Here is a 22,252-nt window from a genome sequence, read left to right as displayed (position 1 = left end):
CACAGGATACCAGTAATAGTAACATACAATATTTAGTTCAGAGTTAAAAATTGACATACTTGAAACAATACTTGGGATTTTCCTTAGACCAAGACGAAGGTGCACCATAATAGTGTAACATTCTACCACTGTTTGATATTGGAATGAAAATTAGTGTTTAGATTTTGTACCATCCTTCGGTCTTAGAAAAGGATTCAAAATTTGTGATATTACTTGGACGGTTTGATCTATGTTTCCCTTCGTGGATTTTTTTATTCAGAAAAATGGTGATATAAAGGGCTTCTTAATTTGTCTTCTTCCTTTCCTTATGTTTGTCTTCTCAATTCGTGAAAAATGATTAGAAGAAGGCTCTGAGTTTTTTTTTTTTAAAATATTACATCAGATATTAATAAATTAACAAAAATAATAATTTGTTTTAGTTTAATTAAAAAGCGACTTGAAAAATTAAAAAACACTTTTGTCTCATCATCAAAAATATGTCACGAATTATAAGTACACTTTAGCCTTTTGGACCAAAATTTGGGATAGGGAGTCAAAACTGTTTACGGAGCCTGATTTCGAGAGCATGGTAAAATAATAGGACCAAAAATGTAGTTAGTCAAAAATTGTAATTTAGCCAAATATTTACTCTATATTAAGATTATAAAAAATAACTTAAAATTAAACCCCCTTTAAATAACTTAAAAATCAATAATTTTTTACAATTTCTATCAAAATTAAAATAAATTATTATTCATGATTATTTTTTATAATTATTATAAACATGGCCAATAAATCAATAAAAAATATCATTGAAAGATATAAATTATGAGTGGGACAATTATTTATCTTTTATCAATTAATCAAATTATTAAAGTCTTACTCACCTTTCTTATTTTTTTTGTTTATTTTATTTATTTAGTATTGCTCTAGCTATAGATATTTTTATTCATTAATGAATTTAACTTAATATTTTTTTGTATAATTTGAATAAAATTAATATAAATTAGTATCCCTAATAATTTTTTTATAAAAATTCTAAACTTGACAAATAAATCAATAAAAAATATCATTGAAAGATATAATTTATGGGTGGGACAACTATTTATCTTTTATCAATTAATCAAATTAATTTTTTCTATTTAATAAAATAAATGATAATAAATAAAATAACTATTATTATAAAAAACTATATTTAGCAGAAATGCATGTCATTTACGTAAATTAGTATTTTATTTAAATTTGGCAATATAAAAATAAAGAACAATAATACACCTATTATAATATTTTATACTTCACTATTTTCATCTTATTTTTTCGAAAATAGTCGTCGAAGGTTCATGTTGGAGCATGCAATTTACATTCGGGAGAACTATTTATCGTTAATAAATAAGGTAATTTATTTTTTTATCTTCAAAAAATAAAAAAATGATTATAATTTATAAATTATTTTTTTTATAAAAGTTATATTCATGACAAATATTTGTACTAAAAGAATAAAATTAGTGGTTTTTTTAATAGCCAACATCAATATTAAAATAATAATAATACATTAACTATAGTTTTTTACACATTAAATTTTTAACCCTTGTATAAAAATAATTGTTTGCCACAATTCAATTAGTAAGTTTAAATTTATATATTTTAAGTAAAAATCAGAATCATTATATTATTATAAAAATATATAGGGACAAATGAGAATAACAAATTAATTAAATTTTTTTTTTTAATATTGTCGAAGTAAAAATAAAAATAATTATAGTAAAATTAATATACTTTTTCACACTTCAATTATTTTTTTCATTAATGAGAAAATTTTAATATAATTTAAATATCTTCAAAACAAAATTACAAATGATTATCATAATAATATATTTATTTGCAAATTTGAATGGTTTGTTAAACATTATTTGTATTTGTATTGACCTTCTATACTGATATTCTAAACGGATGAAATTTAATGGTCTTTAAAAATGTCTTGTTAACGTGATATATCAAGCAATATTAAGATTTAAAAAGAGCTATAAATATTGTCTATATTAAATGGAAATTCATTGTTTTGTATCTATATATTAGGCAAAAAAGGCTATTTAAAGGGGGTTTAAAACCCCCGCAATCTGCCTCCTTTTCTTTAATTTTGCCTTTGTCTGACGTGACGAGACGTGTGGCATGCCACGTAAGCCTCCGTTAGAGCAATTTAACGGAAGGGACCAAAATTTATGACGGAAGATTTTATAAGGACCAAAATTCGACGAAATTTTTTGTAAGGACTAAAAGTGAAAAGTGCCATATTTATAGGGACTAAAAACTTATTTAACCCTAAAATATATTATATTTAAATCTAATATTACAAAATGGGAATGATCGATTATGGTTGAATCGAATGTAATAATAAAAATAAATAGATTAAACTAAACTAATAAATAGTATTAAAAAATTTGTATGATAAAATAATAAATTAACAAAACATATCATATTAATAAAAATAATTAAAAAATAAATAAGTATAAAAATATATATACGCAGTTCGTTTCGACTTGGATCGATTTTGAAAAATCAATCTGAAATCTGTTCCAAAACGAGTAGTTTTACACTATGACATCCAAACACATCCAGTAATATTCGTTTTTATGTTATATTCGGATTTTTTTATTGATTTACGTTTTTATTTGAATCGGTTTGGATTTGAAGATCCGTAATGGCATTAATATCATATTGCAATATCATCTTACATATATTTGTGTTTTTTCTATAACTAAATGATAGTTAGTGTTTAAAGTTTCAATAAACAATTTTAATTAAACTCCATTATTAGAATTATAATTTTAACAAAAATTTGATTCTTCAATGTAAGCAAACTTTTGATTCTCGCAAACTGGAAAAAGTACGATAAGATTGTATCTAAATGAAAATACAAATGCTATAAAATGTTAATTTAAATTATTTAATTTTTACGATGATTCTTGATAGAAAATAAAAAAACTAGTTTATTCTGAGTTTTATTTAGATCTACAAATTTTATTCATAATCATGACAAATACTTTCAAATAACATTTGATCAATTGAGTGAAGCAATCTTAGCATCAATCTCCTTAATTTTCTCATCTATCATCTTGATGAAATCGATTGGACCACCAATAGTGTGGTTGGCTAGCAAATCTGGAGTTTGAATGCCATTCATCATAAGAAGATCAATCAATTTCTTCCGATTGTCTTGTTTCTGCTTTTCCAATTTGTCTCTAGCTTCAACAATTTTCTGTCGGAGAAGACTCTCTTCGTTCATATTCTTCGTTTCATCTACAAGAGATGAATTCTGACACCTTTCAATATTTTGATTGTTTGCCTGTGAATTATGAGAGACCTAATTTATAAAATTAAAAAGGCTGAAAATTATAACAATGGTTGAAATATCATAGAGTTGTAATTTTCCTTACCTTCTGTGAATCAGCCTTCTTTCTTTTTGTACAGAAACGATTCGCCTTCTTCTTATTCATGGACGCAACTAGGTTTCAAAAATAATTAACAAGAAATCAAATTTTTTGTGTGTGTTATTCTCCTCCCATCGTTCGGTTTTTATAGAGTTTTACGTCAAACATCATTAAGTCTTTGTTTGGATACTAGATGTTATTTTTGATTCAAAAAAGGAAAGAAATTTAGGCGTATGTTATTTTTATTTGGTAAAATTTTCAAATTTGTGTGTTATATTGACAACTAATTGAAAGTCTTTTGTCAAAAATCATCATGCTCTAACCTTGAAGGGGTTTGGAGGGCTTAGATAAATTATTCAAATATAATTTATGTTGTTATATTATTCCAAAAATTAAAAATATGTTAACGATAAATATTCTTTTATCATTCAAAACAATTTTTTACAATCTTGATTGTCTCATATGAGATTTGAACCATATCCTTTCAAGTTATAAAGTCAAATTTTTATCACCGACACTTTAATGAGTATTTGATAGTCGAGTTGTTTTCTCCAATTTTTTTTTTTTTGACAATATCTAAATTTTGTTTTTTTTGGTCAAAATATTATAAAGTTAAATAAATAAATTATTATTTTATTCTAGCTAAATTTTTAATTTCAGATATTTGTATATTTTAATATTTATTTTCTATCTTGTATATAAATCTTTCATCAACTAAATTAATATTCTCATAAATATTTTTGACTAGCTTTCACTTTAAACTACTTTAATTTATTTTAATCATAATTAAAATATGAAATTCCTTTTTCGTATTTTTTATTATTCAATTTTAATTATTATATTTAATTTTATTCAAACATATAAATATTTGTTTGATTATAATTTTTAATATCCTCAAACTTTACACCCATTATAATTAGCACTTCAATTTGTTTTTCTTTTATGTATTTTTTTTCATAACACAAGTCTTCTATATTATTATTATATAAATTTCAAACTATACACCCTAAATATATTTAAATCTATATAGCATAGATATTAAGATGCTGAAACAAACAAATTATATTGAAACAAAGTTTATATAACAAGATTAATCTTTTATAATCTGTAATTTAATCTAAGAGATGTTCACTAGTACAAAAATGTTAATTTACACCCGTTTTTTATTAAATTTACACCCATTATTTTTAATAAAAATCGGGTGTATATCCACAGGGTGAGAAATGTCTAACGAATTTACACCCGTTATTTTTAACAAAAATCGGGTGTAATTTGGCGTAATTACGTTTTTAATTACACCCTGTTTTAATAAAAATCGGGTGTAATTGGGCGTAATTATGTTTTTAATTACACCCTGTTTTAATAAAAATCGGGTGTAATTGAGCGTAATTACGTTTTAATTACACACTGTTTTAATAAAAATCGGGTGTAATTGGGCGTAATTACGTTTTAATTACACCCTATTTTAATAAATATCGGGTGTAATTGGGCTTAATTATGTTTTAATTACACCCTATTTTAATAAAAATCGGGTGTAAATATGTTCTTAATTACCCCCTAATTTAGTAAAAATCGGGCGTAAATACGCCATTTATGAATGAACAATTATATCTATTTACACCCTATTTCATACACACCATTTAGTTATATTTCATTTTCAGTCATAATATTGCAAATACTATAAAATCATACACATAAAAATCATATTTTAACTAAGTCAAAATATTTTTAATATTAACCAAAAAGTATACAAAATCATGTGCAGTCATAATATGTCAAGTACTATAAAATCATACACATAAAAATTATATTTTAACTAAGTCATAACACTTTCTTCATATATAAGTTTTCTTCTTCTTCTTTGGCTTTTGTTTTGGCAACATTTCTTCAGAATTCGGTATATCTTCACTTGTTTTTTGGTTCATTTGATGCTTGGTTCATTTGATGCTCCTCTACGCCACTGTTCTGGTACATAAACTATAATGACAGAAAATGGATGATAACTGATAAGTATCACAATATCAAAGTAAAGACATAATTTGTTAAGCATAATCAATAGTATTAGCAAGGTCATACTCACTCAGTCCAATCCTTCATTTTTATTTTCCCCTCAACACCCGACGACAAAATCGTCAATTTGTTAAGTGAACCATAAAGGTTTGAGAGCAAAGGATGCACCTAATCCACAACTACCATGTTCAATTTCAACAAATCCATTGCTTTAATGAAATTCTAAACACACTTGGCCATAAAGGCAGCCAAGGTGGACGTGCCTGTTGCCGCAATGGCTCGGTGCTCCACCGTAGCAGGTACGCCAGATACCATAAGACGTATACACATCTTCACTTCATTACACTGTCTCAATGTAAAGGTAAACAAAATGTTAAAAGAGAAAGCATTGTATACACATCTTCACTTGTACAAATCTTAAGATAGAGAAACTGTTTACAACAAGCTGGAAGCTTACTTTAATGTCATCCATGAAAGAATGGAATTACAAAGTATGTCAGAGTTGTGTTCTTTTTATTTTACTAGCTATGTTTTTCACTTTCTTCGTCTAAACATATGAGATAATGTGTTAATATTTGTAAGTATTCCTAACTCATGAGCCATTACTAGCAACTGTGGAAAACTTTTAAGAGGTTCCTGAAAGTATACAAAATCAACTATCCACATATATGATTAATTAAAAAACATTAAGAAGGTGAGATCAATCACAATCACATGGCAAGTAGTGTTGAAGAGAGCTTACAAGTTTTGAGTCATGAAAACCAACTACTGCATCAGTAGAAAGAGGTGGTGTGGATGAGAATTCTTGTGGCAAAGTGCCGTATGGCAAAGTGAGATGGAACTGTGTCACTGTCAACAACAGGTAAAACGACAGTTTTAAACATTCTAACACCTAGTGATTTGGTGTTCATGCAAACAACAGGTAAAACGTGTAAAGCACTTTTATAGTAGTGACATACCGCACATGTAACGAACTGGGCGTGACTTTGAGCCAAAAGACACATTCCCTCTCCCATATCTTGAACAAGGTTGACTATTAAAATTTACATGATAATCGGGTAGAAGTGATATACTCAACAAATGCTTAGCCACCACAAATTTTCTCCACACAACTCATGCTTGCCAAAAAGCCTAGAAATACTTGTGAACCAATAGAATACTAGTAATTTTCAATTTACTACCTCTCTTGCATGTTTTTTGCATGCTATTGTGCAAAATGGCAAAGTATTAGTGTTCTATTTTATACCCAGCTTCAACATTTTCACTTTCATAGAATATAGTATATTAATTTTGCATGCTATTGAGTACTGTTTTGAGTGGTTTATGGTTTCACCTTATTTTTTATAGGTCCTAATATACCAGGCGGAAGTTGTTCTCTTTCTGTCCATGTAATACCTTTATCATATGACCGTTTCATGAATCACTCCATCTAAAGCAAAGTAAATCAAATGAATCATAATCAATCCTCAACTGCTTAAACAATGGCATTTATGTATGGAGAATGTTAGGATAGAAACTTTACTTTTGAACATCTTGGCCTATTCTGTAGAAAAGCAGTAAAACATTTGATGGAAGTTTGAAGAGTACAGGGTTCCACATAGGAACATTTGATTCTTCATCAGCTACTATAGGTGGTTTCCATATTCCATTCTGCCAATCAAATTTTCATTTACAATATTAAAACTAGCAGTCAAAAACACTTTACTTTTCATTTTTATTGTTCATCCGAGGGTTGCGTTTGAGGGCGTACAAAGTAAACTACCGCATAGGAGCAAAATAGGCCGACTAAACAGGATCTTATTAAATATTTGACACGGTTAAACCATAATTAAATAGACATCTATTAGACCTGTAACTAACCTAGTCAGGACCTCTAAAAAATTACGCCGCACTCGATATCCTATGTGTTTTTAGGATTGTATTAACTACATACATACATAGATAGATATACCTTGTAAGTCTGCAACCATATTTTGACATCAGGTGCACCCTCTGATGTGCCCCCAAAATATGCAACCAAAAAATGACCCTTCTCAACCTGCACGTGAAACAAAAAATAAACTCATTATATATTATATTAACCTTAAAAAAGAAGGAACCTATAAACTAGTTTGTAGTTGATGACCTCAACAATGGTAGAAGCATGACAACTATTGAAGGCTGAATTTGCAGGAAAAGTGAATTCTTGAACAAAAGGTCCTTCAATTGTTGTGGAATTCAGACTGCAGAACAGAAAACAGGAAGAAGGTGAAAAAATTGATATATAATATATTGTAATAATGAACTAGCAATGTGAGATATTTACCTAGAAAATGAATAAGCAGTGTGAATGAAGGAGGCAAAAGGGAGAAAGGAAAGAAACAAAGACATGTTTGGTTCCACTTTGTAGCCCGTGACACAAACGTTGGAGTGAAATAAAGTCAAATACGTAACTCAATGTAATGTGTATTAAAATGTAATGTGTATTAAAATCTTAATAATAATGATAGTTAATAACAGAAAAAGATAGTCTCCTTTATTAAAATCTTTACTGAATAGCTCATGTCATATCATACCTTAAAAGTTTGAGAACCAGAGAAGCAGAATTGCCACCAACGCAGTTAAATCCCAATGCAGGTTCAGGTATACCATCCTACCATGTCAATTTGATTCAAGTAAGCATTCAATTCTATATTTTTAGTATAGAAGACAACCCTTAAATTATTTTTGTTTATTTGTCAGCTTTGATAGCATCTCAGAGCAGAACATAAGTCATAACAGGAACAATAAATCCAAGGTATACCAGAAGACTCTTGACATTCTTCACTTCCAATTCATTCTCCGTGAAAACTCCAGCAGCACCCAAATGCTTAAGTTTTTCTTTAACTTCATCAACCCCAGGCCTAGAGAAGCAAAAGGATTAGCAATGAAAAATATAAGTTTCATTACAAATATCTTCTTCAGCCCAATGGGATAGAAAATGGGAACAAGAAAATGGTTTAAGAAACATTCAGAAGCAACCATGCTGGTTGCCCTCATTTTGCACAATAGAATGCAAAAAACATGCAAGAATTATATTGAATATTACTAGTAAATTGCAGCTCTACCCACAAGAACACTGTACAAAACCGTTTCATAATTGTGCACAGCCACACATTAAATTGAAACTTTCATATTTGTGAGCTGCTGAACCAGCCGGGAAAACAAAATGAAATGTAATTTCTGGGAAAGTTGTTTCAATATACTAACGAGTGGTAAGATAGGATGACTAGATGAAAGTGTCAATAATACCGTCCAAAGTACCAATTACAACAATGATAAAACAACTGTGAGATAAGAATCAAAAAGAAAATAAGAGTGAGATTCATTAAGACATTTGAACAAACAACTGCTATATGAAATGCTAAGTTACATTGTTAAACCAATAAATCCCTATTTCCCACTCTCAGCTTGATAAAGTGAACTTACAAGATGCTAAACTGTTGAAACAGTGAATCTTCGACGACGAACGGAGCAGAGGGAACCGTGATTGAGTGTGGCTAGGGATCAATAGTGGAATCGCAAATCTGCAAGATGAGAAGTCACTCGTTTATGGAAGCATTCAAAAGACAATTGAAAAATGAAGTAAAATTTTATTTGACACTGTAGTTACATAGTAAACCATAAACAAAAACTTATCATTATTTCAACTTTCATAGAAAATACCAAGAAATCTGTTTTATGCAATAAGAAATCTTCAAAACTTTCATAGAAAATACCAAGAAAAGAGACAAACTTGAAGCCAAATAGTAAATAAAATCTATAAATCATGTAAATCTAAGCCGAAAGTTATTTAGTAATTAATCAAAAATGAATCCTCAAAAGAGTATGCCTGATATTATAATATTTATTACTTGTCAAAGAATACTAATTTCAACTCTAAAGTATAAATGACAGTTAATAGAAAATTGCCTCTCTCCACATACAAAGGGAATAAAAATATGAAGAAAAATATATTGAAAAAGAGAGCACATTTTACCTTTCAAGAACTTGATATGGGTCAACAACGAGCTCAAGCTTCCCATCAATCCAAATTGAATATTGAATATTGGGGAAGATTCTGTGAAGAAGAAGTTTTGGAATCTGCAATATGTTCAGAGGCATCATAATTCATAATAAGTTCCACAATCTTTATAGGGAGCAAGACAAAAACACTATCATACTTCAATAGGTTACAAATTTGATTGTTATTTGCTAATATATTAAAAAAGCAAATTGTTAATACTTCATAAAATCAATAACTCGGTTCTTTCTTGTATAATTATTTCAACTAATTAAAACCCTTTTGCTTCCACCTTTCCTACTATGTTTCTATTAGATTTCAAATATTAGAAGATAAATCAACAAATAAATTTTGTTAAGTTTTATGCATTGAAGCCTCAAGCCTCACTTCATGCACTAGATTAACAAAGACATACATGATTCAGATCCTTCCACGCCAAAATGCAAGCAGCCCTTGGAAAAAAAGCCCATTTTATTATACTACATGGTTCATATTGGTAGGAAGCACCAAAAACCAAACTCAGCAATTAATTTGGATTTTGGAAAAAGATAATAAAAGCTCAATTAATCAAGTACAATTGTTACACGGATTAAAGTGAAATTCAAACAGCATCAAGATAAATGTAGAAAGATAAAATTTCTGAGATCAAATCAGAAAAACAGAAGTAATTCAGAAAGAAGAGTGTTAAGAAAATACATTATAGAGGTCAAAAATAGTATTAGATTTCAATAAATCACATTATTGATGTTCTTATAACGAGTAAGCAAAGAGTAAGCAATTAACCTTTCCATTACGCCTAGAATCAGCATATGGAATATTCCGGACAACAATGATTCTCCACAATCCAACTCTCCTGCTGCTATCCAAAATACTAGCATTTCTCATATACATTTCTGTCTCTTCATCAATAAACATATAGAAAGGAATGTTTCTTCTTGCTTCTCTACTAATGTTCCTGGGCTGCTGTATTACATCATAGTTTCCTGATATATATTGGATGGAGCTATGAGAAACAGAAAACAAAAGACAAAAAAGCAAATATAGAACATAATCAGTCATAAATCATACCAAATATGGCAGACGCAACAATGATATCATGGTACTGATCCAACTCTAAGAGATCTTCCTCATCAAAATCAAACCCAGTCTGGCGGCCAGGTCTGCTTCCTTTGTGATTCATTAAGTTTTGAACACTGAGTGCCTGAAAAACCAACAAAAAGCAATTTTTGCTTTCATATACCGCAAAAAGGAGAAACAAAAATTTATGGAAAAAAATGAGGTGAGGAGGTTGATTTCAACTTATGCGAGAAACCATACTTTAGGAGACATAGAGAAAATGCAGGTTCATTTCAACTTAATTTGCTATTAGTACATACTGAGGCGCGATAAGGCTTTAATGTAAAATTTTAAGTCGAATCGTTAAAATACAAATTTACTTACAACTGCTGCATTAAAAATACGGGCTCCATCAATGTGAAGCTTCAATCCATGCTTCTTAGCAACCTCTCCAACTCTATCAGTATATTCAACAGTGAGACATCTTCCACCCGAGCTGCATTGAGAAAGTTTATCAGCCATAATTCATCAACAAAAATTTATGTACAATTTTGAAAACACGAACTATTAGAATAACAAAAACCGCTCACTTCGCATGACTATTTTCCAAGCAAATAAGCCTAGTCGTCGGAAACATTAGCTCCCCCCTAGGATCTCTAATCGCAGACTCAATCAAATCAATGTCAATCGTTTCATCATCACTATTTTTCAGCTTTCTCGAATGCACTCCTCCAATGGTCGAAATACCACCATTCTCATAAATATTGATATGACTAGTATCTCCCAGAATAATTTCACTTCACCTAACCTCACAATGAACAAGTACAGCGATAAGGTTACCCATAGTCTCTGATGGAACAAAAAGAGCAGCCTCTTTTCCCATCATCTTCGCCATCTCTGTCTCTAATAGTAAAGCCGTCGGATCATAACCAAGAACATCGTCATCAACTTCAGCACTTGCCATAGCAGCCCTCATTGACTCAGTCGGCTTCGTCACTGTATCCGATCGAAGATCCACTATTCTAGCTACCATTTTCTCTAAAACTACATCAAACCAAACAGACCAAAAGTAAAAATCAATTACAATCACTATTCACACCTTCAGAATACCTTCACGAAATCAAAATCAAAATCAAAATCAAACAAATACTCGACGCTTGCCAGCTTCCAGATGCTCTTGCTTCCGAGACGAAGCAGAGTTGTTGGGCAGCACCTGAGCCGACTCCATTGAACAACAGCAAGCGATCTAGAACAGAATTTCAAAATCTACAAAGTTCAAAATCTCATGAATCAACAACATCCACGTTGCAATGAATTTCAATCGAACAAACTCAAACCTAAAAATTCAAATAGAATTTCCCAGATCGATGAAAATTTGGGAACGAAAACGAAGATTTGATTTGATTTTAAACAAAAAAATGAAAAATGAAAATTGATATGTTAATTCTCTCTTCTTCGTTGTTTTGAATACCTCTGATTTGGTGTGCAATGGTTTTAGATGCTTCCTCCATTTTTGTGTGCTAGATTGTTGCTGAAAAATGGGTTTGGTGAAATGCATGCGATGGGTTTGATGAAAGAGTTTTAGTATATTTTATTCATCTAATAAATATAAATCCATTAATATTCCCTTATTAATTTGATAATATTTATAATATTCACTTAACTAGTTATTAAGAATAATATTTTGAGTTATAAAAATAACTATTTTTCTAAGTCTATTTAAATTTACGCCCGATTTTTAATTTAACGGGAGTAATTGAGATTTAAATATAATAATATTTTTAATTTACACCCGTTTTTATAAAACAGGGTGTATATTTTCATATGATCAATCATAAACTTACCCTTTATTTACAAAAGTGCCACTGTGTTTCTTATTTACACCCGTTTTTAGTATATTGGGTGTAAATTTTAAAATTATATTGTTCATTTTGCACTAGTGGTTGTATAAATTTTAAATTTATTATTTATCTATACTACAATAGAAAGGGATAAGACCAAACATTTTCTCGGAAGGGATGAACTAACCTAACTTAACATTGGTCATCATCTTTCACCATAGTTTTGATTAAGCTGATTGTTTCACCAATCAATAATAGAATCTTTTAGCATACCGTGGAATAGTCTTACGCCTTTAGCTCTTACAACAAACATTATCGTTTCAACTCACGCCCTAAACCCAAATACTATCGCTCATGTCCTTAATGGAGTGTGTGACATACCAACCTTAGAGTTGCCTTAACGAGTCTTAAAAGGGGACCGTCTCTCATTCATAACACCAGAAGAAGAATACCAAGTAGGGGTTGACGCGTGCAACCTTTGGCTATGTTTGGGAGTTTGGAGGGGAGGGGAGGAGAAGGTTTTCGAAAACGAATTTTTAAAAAAATATTTAATTTTTTTTTAAAAAATGATTTTGTTTAGAAGATAAAATAGTCATTATCATTACAAAAAATTTAATTTTCAAAATAGTATAACAACCTAAAAGATATTTGGAAAATTTATGTAAGTCATTCAAAACCCTCATTCAATACAATTTTTGAGTCCCCATTTTACGAGGTTTTTGGTGTTATAAATAAAATCAAACCCTCCAAAACCCTCCTGCCCAAAATCTTTTTATTCTTTTCACCCAATTCTTCCTACTTTTCAAAGCCATTCCCTCCTCTCCCCTCCAAACTCCCAAACATAACCTTATGGTTGAATCCTTCAGCAAAAAAAAGCTCCACATCTCGGTGGTTAGATTGAACTCCAAGATTTCTACTTTGTGGAAGGATTTGGGGAAATGGGAGGGGGGTTTAATTTCTCTAGATAAGGGATTCCTTTGAATTTTTCTTCACCTCCTTTGAAGACGTTACAAGGATTCGCGCCTCAGTGGCTTGGAACCTCTCACCAGGTTTGTTAGTGATATTCATGTGGTCCAAAGACTCCATTCCTGGCCTGCAACAGAACAACACAACACAAATTTGGGTAAAGTCCTAAGGTCGTGCGCAAGAATAATGCAATCCCAAAATATTGTTTATAATCACAAGTAGTATAAGTACACCTATTTGTTATGACTTAGCTTCAACCAAATCTATGATAGATAAAACATTTAGTCATTATGTTACGCTACTTATTGATATGGTTATTTCTACTGACACATTAGATACAAGATCTCGGTAGAAATGAAAGGCTTTGCCTTTTTCACTAAGTAAGAATACGAAAAAAATTCCTCATTATTGCACTTATTTTAAAGTCATTCTTTAGAAATTTGTAAGTTTTCTAATTAAGGTTGTAATGAGCTAGGGCAAATGAAGTAGGTTGATGGTAAAAAAATTATTGCACCTAAGAAAACCTTTGTGCAAAAGACCAAAGGTAATGGTGATGACATTTTTTGTAACAAGGAAGATGCCCCTACTTTTTCCAAACGTAAGCAACCAATAGAAATCCCTGAATCAATAAAAAAGGTGTGACAAGTTTAATGAAAACATCAATTATTATGGAACAAGACCTCAATCCACCTGTAGTTGATGGAAACCTTGTCTCATATACTCTAGTAGTGGAAGAAGAAACTATAAGTTCTGACTTGAAATTTATAGATGCCATATTATTGAATGGGTAGGAAGACCACATAGAAAAAATTTGTCGCGACCAGCAAAAATTCAATGAAGTCGCCACTATTATTTATTTGTCCTAAGGAAGGGAAGATAATAGGAAAACCCTAAAGCTATGGATAAATCGGTCGTCGCGACCAAGTTTAAAGGGTTCGGGATTCGATCAGGCGACGGGAAGGTGTTAGACACCCCTCTCCTCCCTTGTACTCAAGGGGAACCTTCTCCAATCTTAGGGTTCTGGTGCGTTTACTCATTGCTTGCTTATTCTGCTTTTAAATATCTATTTATTCACGTAGGAAAAATCAATGAAAGGTTAAAACAGAAAAAGATTAAAAGTTGACTCGCATTGGTCTCGCAACCGTTTGTCGTATGCTCATATTGCAATGAGAAATTCAGAGTCATCGTAGGTTGAAATGTTGGTTAGCATTTTTTAGTTTATGAAAAGATTCGATCTTGATTAGAATTAAATCGTGCAGAGCAAAGAAATTAATTTGAGTTATCGCACAAAAGCGAGAGTGATTTTAATTATCGAAGAAGCAAAGTTTGATGAGTTTGAATGGATTTTAGTGTCTTGATTTGAATAATATAATTGGTAAAGGCGTTCACCTATCCTGTTATTTGCAAAAATGTTAAAATTAATTTGATTATGAAAAAAGCTTGAATATACAGAGGGTTTTTATTTTTAAATCTTGAATATCAATCGGTAAGGTATTAAGCCAACCGATTAATTATTCGAGAATGTGGTGGATGTGCATCCACCCCGTCCATTCACTCGGAAAAAAAGAATTGAATTAATAAAAAAGGATTTTTTTATTTATTTTTATATTTAAATATGTACATGATGAGAATTATTTACCAACGATGGGGATGTTAAATTTAGTTGGGGAAAGCTTAACAGATACGTAGGTAAGTATACAAATTTTTTTTTTTGTATTTCTTGAACTAATCAATCTAATAATAATAAAAACATATTTTGTATTTTTAATATCAAAACTAAGTAACCTAAACAATTTAAATTAATTAGACTAATAAATAAATAATAATTTGATAAATAGTTAAACCAATAAAATTAAACAAATATTAAAAATAAAAGTAAAAATAATTAAGAAAGCTGGGGAGCATGAATATTGTGTGAATAGAAAAACTTAAACCCAATAATACTCTTGGCCCAAACCCCACAAACAAATAAAACCCTAATTTCACTAAGTGGTATTAATAAGATAATATTTGACTATTATTATTATTATTATTATTATTATTATTATTATTATTATTATTATTATTATTATTATTATTATTATTATTTTAATATTAATGTTAATTTAAAATAATTATATAAATATATTATTATGTTATTCTTTAAATCAAATTTAGTGTTTTTTTATTTCAATAGTTTTTTTAATGACATATTATTTTCACTAAAATATTTATTATCTAATTAAAATTGTCACTTAAATATTAATATATTCTCATATATTTTTAGTATTTCTTAAAATGATGTGGTCATCATTTAAATAAATAAATAATCTACATAAAAGAAAATATATTATTAATGGTATGTATACATAATTATGCAAATTTTAAACTATTGAGATATTATTGTCATTGAAAATTTAGTATTAGATGACAAATATGAGAAATTCAATAAAAATAATTAATTTATATATTTATATATATATGAAAATACATGGAAAAATGGGATAGACACAAATTTTTAAACAATTTTTTTATAAGTTGACCTATAAATATAAAATATGTATATTTTGTTCTCCTACACAAAAAGAAAGAAAAAAAAATGATTAGCCACATATTTTTTAGACAAACCTTCTATAAGTTTAACTATAACTCTAAAACATGTATATTTCATTCTCATGCACAAAAAATAAAAATAAAAATCAACAATTATGAAGACACGTGTCAATTAAAAATATAAAATATAAAAATAATAAAGATTTATATTTTGGGTGTGGATAATGATATACATCTATTAGAGAAAATGAATTTAAAAAAAGATGGTATGAATATATGTGAATTAAGAGGAAAAAAAACATCATATCACAAAAATAACAATACATCATGTAATAGAAATAGAAAGATAAGTAATACAATGTTAAACTATTTAAAGTAAAAAATAGTTTTAAGAAAAACTTAAATTATAATGTAAATAAATTTCTTTCGCTTAGTTATGTTCTCAATGATTTGTGAGATCATTATATTTTTATGATTTGCTAATTTAATCTCAATCATTTGTGATATCATTGAGAAAAGATAGGACTCTAATCATTTGAGTTATTTTGGTGTTAAAAATGAAAGAATATAAATTAATTTGATCGATTAAGAAGAGATAAGGGGAAAAAATCTTACTCGTATGATATTGTGCCAATTTTAAAAAAATGAATTTGTGAAATAGACGACCAAAGTATAAAAGTGGTGAGCAAATAATATATTTAGGATTAGTCGTAGTTATAATAATTAATAATTATTATTAGGTATTAATATCGATTTAATTTAATAATAATGGAATAAAAATTGCAGAAATATATATATATATATATATATATATATATATATATATATATATATATATATATATATATATATATATATATATATATATATATATATATATATAAATTACTTGTGTTGATTTGTAATTACACGACAATTTACAAACAAATTTTTCCAAGCTCATATCCATTTTCAAGCTTATAACCACCACCATATATCCCATGATCTCTAAATTTCTTACTGTGAAATTGTTTTAGCCTACAGATGTTTGGACATTCAACTGCCTATAAAATCCTAATTTAAAGCCAACTTCTTAAAATTAGAAGAAATAATAGTTAGATTAAAAGATAGAAAGAAATCATTTAGAAGCTGAAAGGTTGACAACAATATCATTAGATGACATATTTTAAGGAGCGGAGAAAGGATTATAGAACCTAGACTATTAAATTATCAAAACAAAATTATTCATGCATAAATGATGACTTTTTTCTTGATGTAGCTCTCACTTTTAGTGGAAAGTATTAAACATATCAGTGACCTTATTTGTCTTGCGATTACATTGTTTTCGTTTTTTATATACCAGTACTACACTTCCACATTGAATAATGAAATAATGACAACATTATTGTGGTAGCTCCAAAAATCAATTAAACTTATCTTTGATTATTAAAAGATAATTTGTAGTTATAAAAGTATGAATAACGATGAGTTAAAGAAGAGTCTCATAGTAATTATAAATTAAAGAAATTAGAGGTTAGAGATTTCTAATAGCAGAGATTAAAATATGAATTGGTTATTAAAATTTCATATTAATAAAGCTATTAGGTGAGTTGTTGAAAGATTGGTAAAGTTGTTTGTATAAATATAAAACGAAAATTATAATTATAATTATAATTATTATTATTATTATTATTATTATTATTATTTGTAAATTAAATATATTTTATAAAAAGAATTAGAATTAGGATAATAAGATATAATAGTGTTAATTGTATATATTATTATTTATAATTGTGGTAGTTCGTTAGTTATTATTATTATTATTAGGTAGATATTATATTATTATTATTATGAATAGTGAATGTTTAATATTATATTATTGTTATTATTATTTATAAATTAAAAATTTGTTGTCATAAAAAAAATGAGAATTAGGATATTAAGATATAATAGTATTAATTGAATATATTATGATTATTAATATTATTTATAATTGTGATAGTTAATTATATTATTATTATTATTATTATTATTATTATTATTATTATTATTATTATTGTTTATTAGTTAGATCTTACATTATTATTAATAATAATGATTTATTATTGTTATTATTATTATTATTATTATTTATTATTGTTAGTTACATATTATATTATTATTAATAATGACTTATTATTATTATTATTATTATTATTAATTATTATTATTATTATTTAAATGTTATTATTAATTGCAGTATTAAATTGGAGTTGGTGTGAATAATTAAAAAAATAATAAAATTAAGAATAACGTATAAAACAATGACAATAGAATAATAATATAACTGATATGAAATTTAGTCTAATTTTTTATGGACTCTTTATGATATAATAACTACATTGAAAAATTATTAATTAAGTGTAACATATATATGAAGTAATTGCAATAGAATAGCAAGAAAAGACCAAATAAATTAAGAAGTTGAATAAATAACAGTAGATGTTTTTGACACTTAAAAGATTTTTTCCATATAAGAATCTTAGAATTAAATCGCACATAAAGTGATGATGTAATATTACATTATTAAGTCATAATGTTTTAAAATTAAAAATTATGATAACTATTTATATATAAATATTATATACAATAGAATAAGAAATATTGTAATTTATTCTTATTAAAAAATATTAATATTATTATTTCTTCTCTAATATAAAATATTTATATAAATGACTAACGAAATATTGTTAGTGATAAAAAAAATTGGTATGTCAAAATATTTTTAATATTATTTTTTATTCGACAAAATTAGTTATATATTTTCAATTTATTAAATATTTATATTTAAAATAAATATTTATAATTTTTATTATTATTATTAAGAGTATTATTATTATTATTATTATTAAAATTTTGAGAATTTTTTTTAGATTAAGTATATTTTTTATTTAAGTATGAAGCATTTTATGAGTTTTATTTTTTGATTTATAATTGTAATTGGAATATGAATATAAATATGAAGAGTATTATATTATAACTCATAAATTATATCAACTTTAATATATTATATAATAATTATATCAATTTTATTATTTTTTTAAAATTTGAAATAAGATTGGATTTTTGTGAGATTGACACATAAGCCTAGATTGTTGTGAGATTGACACATAAGCTAGAGTTTGCTAGGGTTATCATCATTACTTCTTTACATTTATATTAAGTAGATATATAGCTTCATGAAAACAATGATTCATCTATTTTCCTTTTAAATTTAAACACAGGACCATTTACAATTTGACATGTGGCCACTTTAAAATATAAAAAATAAATTGACAGTAGAATAATCAAAGAACATGTTGTCTTGTTGATTGGTTTAAAATTGTGGTGAAAAGCTGTTGGTTTGCTGTTAACATAAAAACGTCTTTTACAGTAAAAAAAATTGTTTTATGACTATGTCAATTTGTTAACCAAAAGCTTGATGGTGTTTTGTGTGTGAAACTTGGTGGTGATTTATGGGTAGGCATGATAACGGAGTGGGTTGGAGACGGTTTTTACCTCCTCCAAACTCAAACTCGAATTCTCAAATAATCCTCGTTTCCCGTCTTAAATCCAATTGGGAATAAATAATTAAAATCCAAACCCGTCCCAAACGGGTTCGAGTATCTCCGCCCTGCCACCATCTATTTAATAAAATCAATTTTTAAATAGAAATATTTATTTTTTCCAAAATCAAATTATATTATAAATAATAAAATAAAACAATCTCAAAAAATTTATGCATACATTTCAAATATTTTAAATAATAAATACAAATCATATTATCAAAACATTAGCCACATTATTAATAATATAAATTATCAAATATAAATAATAATGCACATAATGAAATAAACGGGGCGGATTCGGGGTGGGTACTAGTATCCCAATTACCCGACCCGATCCCATATTTTATTATCGGAGAAAACCAAGACCCGAACCAAAACTCAGTCAAAGTAGGTTTTCCACGTCAATTTCAGGGCGGGTTCGATTGGGTATCCGCAGAAATGAATTTTGTTGTCATGTCTATTTATGGGTTAGTGGGTTTTTTTTGAAAAACTGTAACACAATGCTTAGGTGCAGTTTGATCTAAATTTATCATAATATCAACAAATGAATATTTAAATGTAGAGTCTATCAATACTTAAATCCAATGTTTCTAGGATGAAGTGGATTTTTTTTTTGAAAAAACCAAAAGATTTTATTCAAATAATAGGCATAAGGAATGCATGTTACAAAATGTGTCACAATAAAATTACATTCTTCTCCCAGCCTAAGTTACACCATTGCATGAGCAAAAAACAGATACCACCTAATTTAGGAGCATCTGCTTAAACTACATGCAACAACTATCAAAAGGAAAAAAACTTTCTGTAGTTAAAAGACACCAAAAAAACCGCCTATGTAGACACAACACCGAGGCCAATCTTAAAAACACCAGCCTGACCATCACCATCAGAATAAAAGAACCAAACTCCCAGCCACAGAGCCGGAAACGACGACGAATTAATCCTCCCACAAATCCTGAAAAAGATCACCGCAACAACACGTGTAAACCAACTTCCTCAGTAAAGAAATTCTGCAGACCAAACCGGGTTGACCTGGATAGGACTTACCGCACCCATCAGCCGATCAAAGTGCCTAACTCAGAAAAATATTGGGGTTCAGATGCCATTGGGATATAGTGCAGGTTAGGAACTTATGTTTGATGCTCAACCATTTCCACGATTGTCTTTGAGCGTAGTCAGACATCTGGTCAATAGTAACCGTTGCATTTTTGAAGATGCTGTTGTTCCTTGCTTTCCAAATACTCCATATGCAAGCAAACCAGACCGCTTTAGCTTTGATAGACAAACTTCTGCTACTGCTGATTAAAGCCTCAAATTGAACGAGATGTTCCCGACCATCTTTTGGAAGCACCACGTGCACTCCGAGCCACCTTATAACCTGGAGCCAAATGCCTGCAAAATAAGGGCACTCAAAGAACAAATGAGATGCCTAATATTCCGCACCACATCCCCTGACACATTGGGTATTATCCTGACCTATAACTCCTCTTCTAGCTAACTTGTCCTTGGTTGGTAGTCTATTATGAAATAATCTCCAAACCAAGCGCGGTACTTTTAAGGGAACCGATTTGTGCCACGCCACAGACCAAGAATTTCCATTTTCTAACCTACTTTCACTCCTCAACTTCCTACAGCTATCTTTTATAGAAGATACTTCAGCATTAGTTTGATCTCTTATATCTAAACGACATATGTCTTTCCGCCATAACGAGCTATGGATGTCGCAGGCTCTGATGATGCCTTCAGACCTCCCATATCTCTCCCTCAATGCTTTATACCATAGACCAGATTCTCCTTACTAATTTGCCACACCCACTTGCCTATTAGCGATACATTGAAAATATTCAAAAAATTTATACCCATCCCCCCTCTTCTATTGGTCTAAAAATTTTATCCCACATGACCCAATTAATCTTGAGAATTTCTTTATTGACCCCCTAACCTTCTTGGTCACCCGCGGCGAAATTCCTAGAATGCCCCTATATTTTAGAAATGCATCTTCGAAATCACTTTTTTTCTGAAAAAAAGTTGATTTTGGAAGTGCACTTCCGAAAACACCAAAAAAAAGGTGATTTCAGAAATGCACTTCCGAAAACACCAAAAAAGGTGTTTTCGGAGATTCATTTCCGAAATCACTTTTTTTTGAGAGGGGGTGTCTTCGAAGATGCATATCCGAAATATTCCAATTTTTGGTCTTGAAATATTTCAGATATGCATTTCCGAAAAAATTCAATAATTATTAAAAAATTAAAATTAAGGTGAATCAATACAATTAATAGTATAATTAATAGTATTAATTAAAATATATTATTAAATATATAACATTATAATCAAGATGTAATAATAATATATGCCTAAAAAAATGTAATAATAATATTAACCTAATAAATATTTTATTTTCAAAAACAATTTTGTAGTTATTAAAAATCATTTTATAAACAAAATTTCCTAAACCATTTTAAAGTTAAAAAATTATTTTACTAACTTATATAAACTAAAAACATTCTAATTTCATAAGTAAATTTTGAATTATATAAAATTAAATATAAAATTTATTCACTAAATAAAATTAAGACAAAATCTTCTTTTAATTTTTTTAACTAAATGAAAAATGATATTTTTATCATAATTAATTATGAAAAATGATTTTTTATCATGATTATTATTAGGGTTAATAGACATTTTCCCCCCTGCCATATAGGCGAGATTCGGTTTACCCCCTATTAATTTTTTTTTTGGATTACCCCCTGTATTTTTAGGGTACCCAGTGAAAAACTAGGGGTGTAAATCAAAAAAACAAGTTTACAGGGGGGGTCCTAGGGGGGTAAATTATAGAGCTTTTCATATTTCAAG

General features: G+C 28.4%; 1 protein-coding gene, 1 long non-coding RNA gene and 1 pseudogene across 4 annotated transcripts; all 3 read right to left on the bottom strand.

Moving 5' to 3' along the window:
• Nucleotides 1–2,976: 2,976 nt before the first annotated feature.
• Nucleotides 2,977–3,533, bottom strand: LOC131600077 (uncharacterized). Its single transcript, XM_058872308.1, has 2 exons — nucleotides 3,414–3,533; nucleotides 2,977–3,322 (listed from the first exon to the last, which is right to left on the bottom strand). Exons 1-2 carry the CDS (start codon nucleotides 3,471–3,473, stop codon nucleotides 3,038–3,040), a joined length of 345 nt encoding a protein of 114 aa, XP_058728291.1. The 5' UTR covers nucleotides 3,474–3,533; the 3' UTR covers nucleotides 2,977–3,037.
• A 1,644-nt stretch (nucleotides 3,534–5,177) lies between these two features.
• LOC131600076 (uncharacterized) lies at nucleotides 5,178–6,861 on the bottom strand. 3 transcript variants are annotated; one of them, XR_009282993.1, is made up of 4 exons: nucleotides 6,377–6,861; nucleotides 6,160–6,266; nucleotides 5,488–6,053; nucleotides 5,178–5,384 (listed from the first exon to the last, which is right to left on the bottom strand). It is a non-coding gene; the product is annotated as an uncharacterized LOC131600076 (long non-coding RNA). The 3 variants fall into 3 exon arrangements; XR_009282992.1 differs by having other exon boundaries at nucleotides 5,488–5,762; nucleotides 5,875–6,266; nucleotides 6,377–6,858; XR_009282991.1 differs by having other exon boundaries at nucleotides 5,488–6,266; nucleotides 6,377–6,859.
• A 555-nt stretch (nucleotides 6,862–7,416) lies between these two features.
• On the bottom strand, nucleotides 7,417–12,079 carry LOC131600075 (low specificity L-threonine aldolase-like; annotated as a pseudogene).
• Between the last annotated feature and the right edge of the window lie 10,173 nt (nucleotides 12,080–22,252).

Source organism: Vicia villosa, linkage group LG4 (genome assembly GCF_029867415.1).
Source record: "Vicia villosa cultivar HV-30 ecotype Madison, WI linkage group LG4, Vvil1.0, whole genome shotgun sequence".
Taxonomy (NCBI): domain Eukaryota; kingdom Viridiplantae; phylum Streptophyta; class Magnoliopsida; order Fabales; family Fabaceae; genus Vicia; species Vicia villosa.
The sequence above is the reverse complement of the archived record's forward strand: the minus strand, read 5'-3'. Positions and strand labels throughout refer to the sequence as shown.

Excerpts from the sequence above, each read along its gene's own strand:
- LOC131600077 (XM_058872308.1), bottom strand. The coding sequence starts at position 3,473 with ATGAATAAGAAGAAGGCGAATCGTTTCTGTACAAAAAGAAAGAAGGCT. Across the intron at positions 3,323-3,413 it reads AGAAGGCTGATTCACAGAAG|GCAAACAATCAAAATATTGA; the intron begins GTAAGGAAAATT and ends CATAATTCACAG.